General features: G+C 42.8%; 1 protein-coding gene across 1 annotated transcript in view; it reads left to right on the top strand.

Moving 5' to 3' along the window:
- LOC124789687 (protein scarlet-like) overlaps positions 1-12,319 on the top strand; it is a 371,381-nt gene extending 359,062 nt beyond the window's left edge. The window contains exon 14 of the mRNA XM_047257124.1: positions 12,013-12,319. Within this exon, the coding sequence (XP_047113080.1) occupies positions 12,013-12,194 (182 nt within the window). The 3' untranslated portion in view covers positions 12,195-12,319. The remainder of the gene's footprint in view (positions 1-12,012) is intronic.
- The last annotated feature ends 663 nt before the right edge of the window (positions 12,320-12,982 follow it).

Genomic DNA, 12,982 nt, shown 5'->3' with positions numbered 1-12,982 from the left:
GCGTTACCCTCCTTTTACTTGGAGGCGGACTAACTCTTATGGACATAGAATGGGTGTGTCTGAATTATATAAATCAACGACAAATTGACGTAACATTTACTGAAATTGAAAATCCCTGCCAGCCGTTAGTAAAATCTCGAGCATATTGTTACGAGCTGTGCTTCGTCCACCGAGGTACAGCGGCAACAATTTAGCCCATCACATAGTTCTGGGCGGGTATACTAGGATACTCCGAAGGGAACGGTGGATGAACCAGTAAAAGAATATTTAGGCAACTGTCAAAAAATACACATGTATAAACCCACCGTAGTAAAACTCGCTTTGCAACCTGGAAATACTAGTAGATCGTACATAGAAACGATAGATATAGCTAAACTCGTAAATCTTGCTAACTGGAACTTTGGCGAGGAAGAAGTTCCACTGTGCTATCATTGAGTTTGCGCTTGCAACAACTGCCAACCACCAAGTTATAAAATCTGTCAAAAAATTTTACCATTCCTCAGCTGTGTTGTATTCTGCAATGAATAACCAACCACCTCAGTTACTAGAAACCCACAATATGCATTGCTAGCACATCTGAAAATGTGCTCTGCTGTTAGAGGCAATGCAGCAATGGTACCACAGGATAACAAGTTTACATTCTTAAAGGTTGTAAGCTTTTCACTTTGGATGGTATACAGAGCGTATGTGCAATAATCATCTATTGGTGACGGCGTCGCATCCCAGAGATCAACTTTTGTTAGAGACAGAACGTTTGTTGACACTTCCTGACGATGGCGGGCATCATTTAAAACTTATTATGCTTCTGGTTGAAATGGCTCTGAGCACTATAGGACTTAAATGCTGAGGTCATCAGTCCCCTAGAACTTAGAATTACTTAAACCTAACTAACCTAAGGACAACACACACATCCATGCCCGAGGCAGGATTCCAACCTGCGACCGCAGCGGTAGCGCGGCTCCAGACTGTAGCGCCTAGAACCGCTCGGCCACTCCGGCTGGCATATTATGCCCCTGAGATGCACTGTGCGTGGCCACTCATCCAGTAATTAGGTCTACGTGAAAGGCGGCGGACCGAGCGGAATTGAAGTTGTTGATTCACTTAAAAGTATCTTTTTCTGCTTAGAGACACTCATTCTTATGTTTTTCACGTTAAAAATCACTCTGTCGATTTACTGGACATGTAGTATACTGCACACATAGTTTAGTACACCTGTTAGTTCGGAGAAATATCGTCGTCCCATGGTCGCGAATACTACCGAACACTTATCACCAATGGCAAGCGTCAGGGAAAGTTTGGTCTCTAACAAAATTTGTTTCCCTTGCAGTGATTTATCACTTATAGGCGTTCGTAGCAAAAACTTTGAAACACCCTTTATAACTGCTATGATTGTGTATTAGATTAAATTTCTTCTAACTGTCCTTTCCATTGTATGGCACAAGTAGGTACAGTACGGACCATAAATGTGGACAGAAACATTGTGGATTGTTCTGAGAGGAGTTTAGTCTCCCAGCGTTGTCGACGGAGATTTCTGGCTTGCTATTTTCTTCAAGCCTTGCACTCGAGCAACTGGTTACTTCCGTTCTGTTTCATGTACGCTACACTTAGTAGCTCGCTGCCACATGTGTGGCTCGATCTGATGTGCTATAATGGTATGAATTATACAGTTAATTGAAATAATATATTTCCACTTGGCTTGTTTACCGTAACAATCCCGCTCGCCAAATTTATAATGCAAGTGCTGTTTTGCACCAATAAACTCCAGGTACTCTACCGCATTGGCAGAAATATTCGATCTCATAATTATTAGGCTCGTTTTTCCCTACAAGATTCTGGTTCGAGACGGTTTCTGTTCACAGCTTTATATCGGAAAGCAGCAACTAAGGTAGCTAATTCTTTATGTCATCTCCACAATATCTCTTTGACCTTTTTCTGCGAATGTAACCATTATAAAGCTCTCAATTTTTCAGCCGAGTGAGTTCATCGAAGTGGCGCAACGTTTCGAAGTCGTTCGGTTGAAACTCGAGAGCTTTATATACTTTTTCCTTGTTCATTGGGTGGCAACGGAGGAGTTACGATGTCTAAATTCAATTCATGGAGTCATTGTAGCACGTCCTGATCTAATAGCTATAAGAGAGATTTCATCAGGTTAAAGTCCTCGTTGCCGTATAGCGTGCTAAAATAACTTGCTTTTGTGTGGCTATGTGCACAGTGAGCTGCAAAATTAAAGTTTCGCCCGCAAAAAAATGACTGTTACTGAATAGAATTCTTTTCCACTTCTAGATAAATGCGTTCGTTATACAACAATTTCACCCGCTGTGTCCAACAAACGGTTTATGGTGTCACTGAATGATATCCGGGGTTTCGGTTGGGTAGTTGTTTTCCCTTCGATGTGAATGTTTTAACGAGATACGTGGCATTTACTGTAACATGGATTCGGCATTTCAGCATCATACATTTCATGTACGCCGTGTATATCATATTATGTGATTTATCTTTAGTGCTACAAGAAACTAATCGTTCTTTTTGTTATTCGTCATATATAAATGTTCAGAAGGAGTATCGTCCATTAAATACAGAAGTTACTCGGAAGTTTCAGTCGCAATGGAATGATTCCAGAAAATTTTTAAAATGTTCAGTTTTTCTACGACAGTAAACGTATTGAATTTCACGACAGCGTACGAATTTATAGAAAGTTATTATATTGGTGACATCTCGTGGTAAGACCTACCTCAATGGTAACGTAAAATATTTGGTATTAAGTGTGAAGTATGACACTACTCATACATCCTCAAACATTTATTGATGTAATTATGTTATTTATCTTACGTTTCTCTGCCCTGTAGAATGGCGGTTCTTTTTCTGAAACGGCACTTAAAATCGGCCTTAAGCTATACCACTGATTGTAATATGATGGTATGCATTACGGCTTCCATAGTCAAATCACTTTACGTTGGGAGCGATCACTACAAATATTATCAAACGAATACCATCCATTATGAACTTAAGGCAAGTCGTTTCCAGTAAATATTTCCATTTATCTCTAATTTTTGGCCGATTCCTGGAGCTTGCCCAGTTCCCATATTCAAGCTGATTAGAACCGGCTACAATTCATAAACATAATCGTTACTTAGCGCTGTGTAACAGACGGAAGGGTCGCAATATTAAAAAAGCAAGAATTCATAAATACGCTTCTCATAACCTGGCAACGACATGGCTAATGGCATTAAAATTCTAACGAGTTTTTACTTTTCTATTTTATTTCACTCATTTATTTTCTTTCAACTGCAGTGTCTTTTTGTGAAATATGTTCTACCGATGCATCGCCTCAGTGAGCAATAAATTTTCTCATTCTGTTTCTTGTCAGATGGTTTTCATGTAGAATGGATACAGGAAATACGATGTTTACAATCTTCCTGAAATTATTAGATTTGTCGGGTACCAGTCACATATTTCAACGTGATGACTATGAGAAATCATTGGTCTAATTTGACAGCTATATGATTTTCACGTTCTTTGCATGGTTCACTGGAAGCAGAGCGTTGTGATTTGCACAGCAAGACTTTTATTGAGCATGTTATCATGAAACACACTGTTAGAGCGCGTTGGTCATCGTGGAGATGACTATACTGCTGCTACTGGTCTGAACCCTTGCTACACTGGTAGTGAGTTGGCTATTCTGAAATATGCCTAATGTGCTCTAATGAGATCTGTAATTTGCAGGTCGCTAAAATATTGGCTGTTTGGCTGTTCCATTGAAAATCGACAACTTATTAATAATAATTCCTTGTTCTCAACAGCTTGCTGTAAGTCTTTGAGTTTGAAGCCACTTTGGCGACTAGGACTACCTTACACGTTCTCTCTCTACAGTAATGATTTTAAAATTCTCAGTAAGGATTGACGAGAGCTCTCGAGGATTCTCCCAACACCCAAATATTTATGTGTCATCTACCAGAGTGGAAGGATTGCGATGACGCCGTGTGTGGGGGCCGCGTGTATTCATATAGGCGTTGTCGTTTTCTGTACTGCTATGACTGCTTTTGCCGTCGTACTTAAGTACACTCCGTTCTGATGTTCCTATCGATGTGACACATGCTGTTGGCATTAATTTCAACGTGAGATGTTGCCCTGGTATTACTTTAACATTATTTGATGAGGCCCTATCCGGGAGGAACAAATAATAAATAAATTTCAAATCGGCAATCAGTGACTGTTTTTATAATCTCATAAGTGTATTTACATCTGAACCCGATCCCCTGGGCGATCGAGGGGGTTAGGAGACTTCACTGCATCTGCTGATTTTTCTCTCATCAACGAACACCTTAATCGCTGGTGACAAGGTTGTCCAGATGGTATGTACTGATGCCCCGTCGAGCTGAAAATATCGATACAGTCACTCATCATCTGTAAGTTGATCCACATATGAGGTAAAAAGTTTCTGGAGAAACCGTGTAGCATTAACGATTTTGTAAAAGGATAATTTTAAGATGCGGAAGCCAGACACTGTACAGCAAACATCGATCTTGAAATTATGTAATGGCTCTTCTGCATCTACATCTACGTTTATACTCCGCAAGCCACCCAACGGTGTGTGGCGGAGGGCACTTTACGTGCCACTGTCATTACCTCCCTTTCCTGTTCCAATCGCGTATTGTTCGCGGGAAGAAAGACTGCCGGAAAGCCTCCGTGCGCGCTCGAATCTCTCTAATTTTACATTTGTGATCTACTCGGGAGGTATAAGTAGGGGGAAGTAATATATTCGATACCTCATCCAGAAACGCACCCACTCGAAACCTGGACAGCAAGCTAGCGACAGCAGCTACCGAAGGTGATTTTCTGATGGTGCAGTTTCTACGAATTCACGTACCCTGACTGACTGAACAAGGCTTCATCTGCAGAAACGAAAAACTTGGGGTCCTAAAGTCCCGATGCCACTGGTCTCAGGTACCGCTGGTAGAACGTAACACGCGAAGGTTGGTCTGGATGCTTTAAGTGATTCCCAACACTAACTTTCTAAATATACAGATGCAAGTCGTTTTCGATAATGTTTCACACTGCAATCTCCTAATACCCACTTGCATAGATAAAAGGCACTGAAATTTGCCGACTTGGTTCCAGGTGCCCATCTCTCGAGTAATTTTTTCAGGTGTTAGAAATCTTTTCAGATAGTTACGATTTGCATTCACTACCGAGATTGTTTCGCGCCGTTTTTCCACAAGTTTTGCATTGCAGAATATGCTGGAGGTTTGGCCAAAACACTTCCGTTTTTAAACTCTTGGCACAAACAGTTCTACGCATGTTTTCCACGGGTTGTGCTTCGCATAACATTTGACAGTGTTTATCGTGAACATCATTTTGCTCCGCATTCAGCTGGTCGCTAAATACGTCTGCTCCTCTCAGGCAGCCTGTTTTTCAACTGATCATAGTGAATATCGCGAAGACTGATTTGCCCATGGCTGGTTGATGATACTTCATACGTAACAAAATCTTCCACCAACTTTAACCAATTTAGACAGTCATTACCATGAATACACTGAAGGAGTTAGATGTCGAAGAGATGAAATATATAGTGCTCACAGAACACTCCTTTTTCTGATCGCACTCCAACATATCAGTTGTCTCGCAGTAAATACATGTGGATTTGTTTGTTACCGCTGCTACAAAGCTATGTTTCTCTAATCAGTTTACTTTCTTTTCTTTCGGCGTATCTTATTTAACACGCTACCAGTTTCTTGGTTGGTCCAAATATTTCCAGTGACAGATATCAAGGAATTCGCTCGACCGGAATACTTTCAGCAAACTGCCGCACAACTGCTCCAACAGCAGGGCAACGTTCGCCATAAACAAAACCCTGATCTAAGTCTTCGACTGCCGTGTTCATTGTTAAAGTCTGAATAGTTTCAAGAAAAAGTTGTCTGATCACTAGAACGATAGAAAACACGTAGGGGCTTAAAGCGCCCAGGTAAGACAACAAAACGCACCTGAGTCATGTGTGGGATACGTTCCCTTGACGGCGGGACCATATTTCACAGCGCTATTATCTTACTATTAATTGCGACACGGGAATGAAGATATACACTGGTATGCAAACTTAAGGACGAAAGTAACTTTCGCTTGATATGTCGCTGCCAAGTTACATAGTTCGATAAACTTGGACCGTACATAGAAAGAGCTGCTACGGCACGGTAGAGAAGGTAACTGAAAGAAATTCTCAACGAGACGAACGAAAATGACACTTTTATTCAGCGAAAATAATTACACCCAACTCACAGCGATTTATGAAGATCCTCTAGACCTTACAAAAGGCTGGACTTGGTTCTCGATAGTTGTGTGTGCTGACTACGGACGGAAATGCATGCTCCGCAACGTTCTCTCGTGCCTGCCACAATATTAGTAAGGAGTGCCGGTGATAGGGTGTTCCATTCCTACAACAGCGTGGCTGACAACTGCTCGATGTTGTTGGTGCATGTGAACGTGGAGCAATGCGTCTCCCAGACGCCACCCACACGTGCTCGATGTGATTTAAGACGCTGGAACGGTCCGGTCAGTCCGTCCGCCGAGTACCCTTGCGTTCCAAGAACTCTTCCATCTGAGCAATTCAATACGGTCACGCAGTTTCATACATAAAGTTGAAATCAAGTCCTATTGCGTCTTCCAAAAGAAGCATCTTGTTGGTGCGCAGAACCTCACAATAATGTCGTCTGATGTGTGTACCGTGTTCAAAGATTTTGAGATCAGTACGACCATGAAGTATTATGATTCCCCATACCACAACACGTGGACCACAAAAACTATCATGTTGGACAGTGCTGGACATAGCCTGCACTCATATGGCGAGAGTTGTGAGTACGTAATGCACCCATGAACATTGTCGATAATGATCGTTTTGGTGGTCCACATGTTACGGTGTTAATTTGCACAAGTGTACGGACCTTGACATTTCTGAACACGCTACACTCGGCGGTCATCGTTATTGTCACACTATACTGCTTCCGTATGTGTGTTTTCAGAGGATCGTTCGGCCCTGGCTTCACTTTTATGGATGACAGTGCGCGATCGCATCGAACAGCAGAGGTCGAGGAACTCCTTGAGCGAGAAGGTACCCAGAGAATGAACTGGGCCTGCCCGTACCCCCGGCGTATATCCCGTCATTCACTCGTGTGATACCTGGGTGAAACGTATTGCAGGACCTTGACATGCGCCGACGACCATCTTGAAGTTTTCAACTGCACTGATGGAGGAATGAAACCCTACCACAAGAACTTCTCTCCAAGTTTATGGGCGGCATGGGGGCACGTTGCAGTCCATCATTGCCGACCGTGATGGTCATACACCCTATCATGAACCATGTTCTATCTTTCGTAATGTCCAGGGGACATTCATAAATAGCGGTGATTCAGTGTAACCATGACCATTGAGTAAAATGATCATTTCTGTTCGTCTCATTTTGTATTTATTTCGGTTGCCGTCAGTGCTATACTGAAGCAGTTCTTTCTGTGTATGGTCCAAGTTTCATCGAGCTACATTAAGTGGCAGTGATGTACATGCGAAAGTTGCTTTCATCCTTAAGCATTGGACATCAGTGGATTTTCATTAAAAAGTACAAACTCAGTGTCAAATTCGCAGCTATAAACGTTTTATTTACCTGCGTACGTCAAAACATTCGACATATTGTGCGCTATAATTTACCGGAAACCGCATCTAGATATATCTACTCAATCTACATGTATTTAGGGATCCTGCCTGACATGCCTCACCTTGTATATGACACCTGATGAGGTTAAAATTATGTTCTGAATTCTTTATATTCTTGTCGGGTCTGCAGCCAGGACACAATGCCTTAGCAGTCCATCTCGCTAACAGTGATATCACTTGAACACCTGCCGAATCGTTAAAATAATGTGTCAAGATGAGTATTGCATACCCGACAAAAATATAACGAATTAATACGCCGGGAAAATTTACGTAGCCTTACGTTTTTTTGTTCTTATCCAACAGGCTTGAAACGGATGCTTAAAGCCACAAATTTTCCCCCGATCTTACTCTGTCTTCCGACTGGGTGAGTGTCTTGCTAACAAATTAGTGGTTACACCTGAGACTCAGTTCCAAATATGATGCTGTTCTGCAACGCTGTATTCTTTACAATCAAGGATTTAGCTTCAGAATATGCAACCAAAGTTGATACTCAGTTGATACCTTTCTGTGTCTACAGTCAGTACAATACTTCCTGTTTCCCTCTAGATCTTCAGACTGCATGTTAGTTGCAGCCAGTTAAAATCTGTCGCATTAACCTGGGGCCTCCTTTCCTTCCCCTTTCTTCTCCCTAAGCGCTTATTCTTCACTGATGATGTCCTTGCTCTTCTCTTCTATTCCATGCCAGACAAGTGGCATCGGAGTGGTGTCAAATGGTGGCCCGCTTGCAGGCGTCGACGACTGTTTCGCAGGTTTTCTCTGTAAAGGCACGTTTTTAATATTCTCAGTAAATGTTGACGGGTGTCACCGATGATGTTGCCGAACTGGGGCATCTTAGGAGGACCATTTGCCATTGTATTCACGCAAGTTTCAGTGTCGCTGCTCTCTGTGACCGTATCAGAAGAGGGTGTGAAAAAGGAGTGCTGAAAAAGCATAACCACGCTTTGCTGCTTCAGATCACATTCAGATTTCGTCGAATGGTTTTTGAACGATCCATAATGGTTACAGACTGCGGTCGCGCTGCACGCTAAAGTAGTGCGAACACGTTCAATGGTGACGCAGCCCCACAATTGCATTAGAGAGAGCTGAAACGTGCAGGGTGTCGTCAGGGTCAAACGTTCTCAAGAACATCGTCCCGTTGTTCATCGTGCTGAGGAATGTAGTTTTAGATTGTAAAATGCGCTGGCATCAGCGCCCCAGGCAAAGGGATGACTTTACTGACGCACTTTATGCCACCCACTGATGCCTGTCGATTCTGATCAGCGGTGCATTTGAAATGGTTTCCTTTGCCAGCCAGAAGAAAACAGATTGATTTCAGTGCTGTGTGTCGCCGTTCTGACCTCCATCGTGGAGGCTTGAATAGAATGGGTGACGACCTTTTCGTCATGAGACACGTCAACGGTGGCATTGGGCAGAAATGTTGCGCAATTTACTGACTATGTGACACCATTACCCCCCTTACGCTTCAGATGAACTTCTGAGTTGTTGTCTCTTTTCCGTATGTGTCTATACCTTGCTGTTTGAAGCGCCGCCGAGCCCGAGAACTTGGAAAAAGCGATCCTTTAATACTGTTGCGCGGATGTGGTGGACCTCCAACTCGTCAGACCTGAACCCAATCGAATACATCTAGGATGTGGTTGAACGTAGAACGTAGCGTCAGAGCTCATCGTCCCCTCTCCCCCCCACCCCCCCCCTCCGGGAATTTTCGGGAATGAGGTGACATGCGTGTGGAGATATGGTGCCAACTCCCTCCAGCGACCTACCCCAAGGCCTCACTGCTTGCATTCCACACCTCGTCGCTGCTGTTACCATGCCAAATGTGGACATATGAGCTATTACGTAGGTGGTCATTATGTTCTGGTTGATCAGAATATATGAAAATGCAATTGATTTGAGCATACTCCTCCGTATGTTTTACTTCTGGCAAGTTTTGATAACGTTCCAAATTTCATTACAATTAATTAACATTATTCCATGCCAAATTGAACTTAAATATCTGAATAAGACTTAAATACTGATAAAACTGTGTATATTTTCCTATTGGATTAATCAGTTGAAATCAGCTTGTCTACGTTTTGCAAATGAGCTGAAATATATTTAAATTAAGGACATCATAGTATTAATAAAGGAACAAATGTGTGAATGCAGTATATATTAATATTAGTTGTAAGACAATGTTCTTCTCAGAGTCTTTTTTTATATATGTAGCCAGGACATTATCCTCGGTGATCGCACACATATGCAAAATGAATTCCTTCTGTTCTTCACCGACCGTTAACATTCTGTTGGGATCTTGCATTAAATTCACTCCTCTCACAACGTATCATATGTCACCTTAAGAATTTTCATAGTCTCTTTGGTACTAAGGCAGAAAGTGTTTGAATCCGTAGAAGTAGGAACCTTATTTAAGAGTTATAAATCTACAAGAGACTAAACCAGCAAAGAATACAGGGAAATGTGGAAGACTGGTTGGAAAGAAGGATGTACAAGGGTAAACGAGGGCATATAATGACAACTGTAATCATTATTGTTGCTTTAGTAGATTTGTCATTAACTCTCTTCTAAAGCTGAAGGTGTTACTCAGTTCCCTAATATAAAGCGGAAGGTTGTTCCTGAGTCAGGTTCCCGCTGCTGAGGACTTCGAGAACGTTGCTAAACGGTGGAATGGGACAGAAAGGATTTTGCTCTGATGGGACAGGGTAGTGTACCAAGTTGTTCAGACAACAGCATTAAGGTCGAAGAGAGATATGGGAGATAGTGAACGTTGATAAGAAAGTAGAGAGGACACAGTGTATGAAAATGCCTGCGATTGTCTGCGTGCAGTCAGGGTTCCTGTACATATGATGGTGAAATATGAATTCAGCAATTTCCCCATTTGAAGCGCCGGCCGGAGTGGCCGTGCGGTTCTAGGCGCTGCAGTCTGGAACCGAGCGACCGCTACGGTCGCAGGTTCGAATCCTGCCTCAGGCATGGATGTGTGTGATGTCCTTAGGTTAGTTAGGTTTAATTAGTTCTAAGTTCTAGGCGACTGATGACCTCAGAAGTTATGTCGCATAGTGCTCAGAGCCATTTGAACCATTTTGAACCCATTTGAAGTAATAAAGAGATTCAGAGCAGAACATCTTAGAAAACATTTTGATGGATTATGAGTGGCCTATACGAAAGTGCTAAATTTAAATTTATTCATTGAACAGTTTAGGCTTTCCTTCAGTAGGATGTTATGGTACAGTGAATAAAAAGATTTATCTGACAACAGTTAACAACGGATCACAAGCTGCTTGGTTTGTTGTTGGCTATGATAATTCTTCAAAACCCAGTTGAAGCTCCACGTTGATTCAGAAAAGCCCCTTTTGCCACACACTGAAACTTGATGTTTACTCTAAACTTGGTGCGAATGATTAAACCGAACGTAATCTCGAGATGAGTGCACTTTTCATCCCGGCTAATTCGAAACTCACTTCTCAACGAGGGCTTATCAGGAGATCGCTGCCTACCAACTGGTAGTGATACACGCCCAGCGTGTTCTCGCAGCACGAAAAACGATGATAATTCATAAAACATTGTCAGCAGGCAACGATTAATTTTGCTTTGCTTTATTTCTCGCATTCGAGTTTCGCAATGAATAGGGAGGATCCATTTCTGGCACATGGGTTTGTGATTAAGATATTCCTAACGAATCTGAATTTGGAATAACAATAAACACGACTGAAGGTCAGAGAGACTAGGAAACAGGAGATGGTTAGAGAGGTGGAGCAGGGAGGAAGTAGGAATAGCGGGGGAAAGGAGGAGATGGACAGAGAGAGCAGGCAGGAGGAGTTGGAGAAAGAGAGGGAGGGAGGAGAAGATGGACAAAGAGAAACTGGAGTTTCAAATGTGTGTGAATTCCTAAGGGACCCAACTGCTAAGATCATCGGTCCCTAGACTTACACACTACTTAAACTAACTTATGCTAAGAACAACACACACACACCCATGCCCGAGGGAGGACTCGAACCAACGGCGGCAGGGGCCGTGCAATCAGTGACATGGCGCCTCTAACCGCGCGGCAGAAAGTGGAGGAAGTGATGGACACAGAGAGGGGGGAGGAGGAGTTTAGGAGCTATATCCAACTCCCATACATATTTTGCAATTGCGAAGCATTGCCTGGTATGCTAGAAGCTTGTAATTATCAAAAAAATAGTAAATAAAACGACGTGTGAGAATATGGGATCTTTGAAACTCAGTTTATGACACTACTTATATGGAACCTACGTGATAATGAAAGGAGAATTGCTGATCTAGGATGACGTGCTTTACCTCTGTCTCTCTCTCTCTTTGCAGCATGCGAGTTGCCCGCCGGTGCGATGGGTGCTGGATGTGCCACGGACGGCGCGGAGGTGCTGTCGCAGTACAGCTTCGCCGAGGGCCACTTCCTCTACGACATCGGCATCATGCTGGCACTGTTCTTCATCTTCCATCTGCTGGCTTACGCTTGCCTGAGGGCGCGTGCTAACACTAAGTGACTACGAAACCGGCATCAGTGCTGCCATTCCACTTCACATTCTTGTGCCATGACTACAGAGACACAACTCATCCCGTGTACAGATAATTTATTAGAATCAATAAACTGTTTTATGTTATGCTGTAATACTTGCGAACTCAATACATTATTTAAGCCCCCTCCTTATATGAAATATTGGGCACCTGGGATGTCGTACAAACTCGTTTCGTGGAACCTAATACAGTCCGCATTCTAAAAGGCACGGAACTGTTAGATGGTGTAAACCACTGAATGTTTTGCTGGGTGGTAATGCGGTCACGCATACTGCGCCCTCTGTAGAGATGAAGGCTGCAGCTGACGTACGCGGTCTTGGAGGATAGGGAAAGTTGCCTGTTATTACATTCTGGTGTCTTTCTTTTACCCTCCGTTTGTGCGGTTAAGATTCGAATTTAGAGGAAGATGCGCTGTCGCATTAATATTAGACGTGTGTGACAAGTAAAACGAAGAATACAGTGGAGTTGTAAAATATGTAGAAACACCGTGAGAAGTGTGTGCTTGAAGATAAAAGCAGATGCTAGCCAAGTCTGCAGGTTGCGCTATTGTATCTGACCACACTACAAGTGTCAGTCGTGCTCAGGACAATGTTCTGTCTAGTCATGAATGCATAATGTCGAAGCTAAGTGAATTCGAACATGGGCGAACTGTGGGTGACTCCATAACCAGAGTAGCCGAATCTTTGATGCTCAAAGAGGCACCGTATCGAAGATTTATACCGCATACAGGGAAAGGGCAAAACCATCATCCGCTAAG

This window comes from Schistocerca piceifrons, chromosome 3, assembly GCF_021461385.2.
Source record: "Schistocerca piceifrons isolate TAMUIC-IGC-003096 chromosome 3, iqSchPice1.1, whole genome shotgun sequence".
NCBI lineage: Eukaryota > Metazoa > Arthropoda > Insecta > Orthoptera > Acrididae > Schistocerca > Schistocerca piceifrons.
The sequence above is the reverse complement of the archived record's forward strand: the minus strand, read 5'-3'. Positions and strand labels throughout refer to the sequence as shown.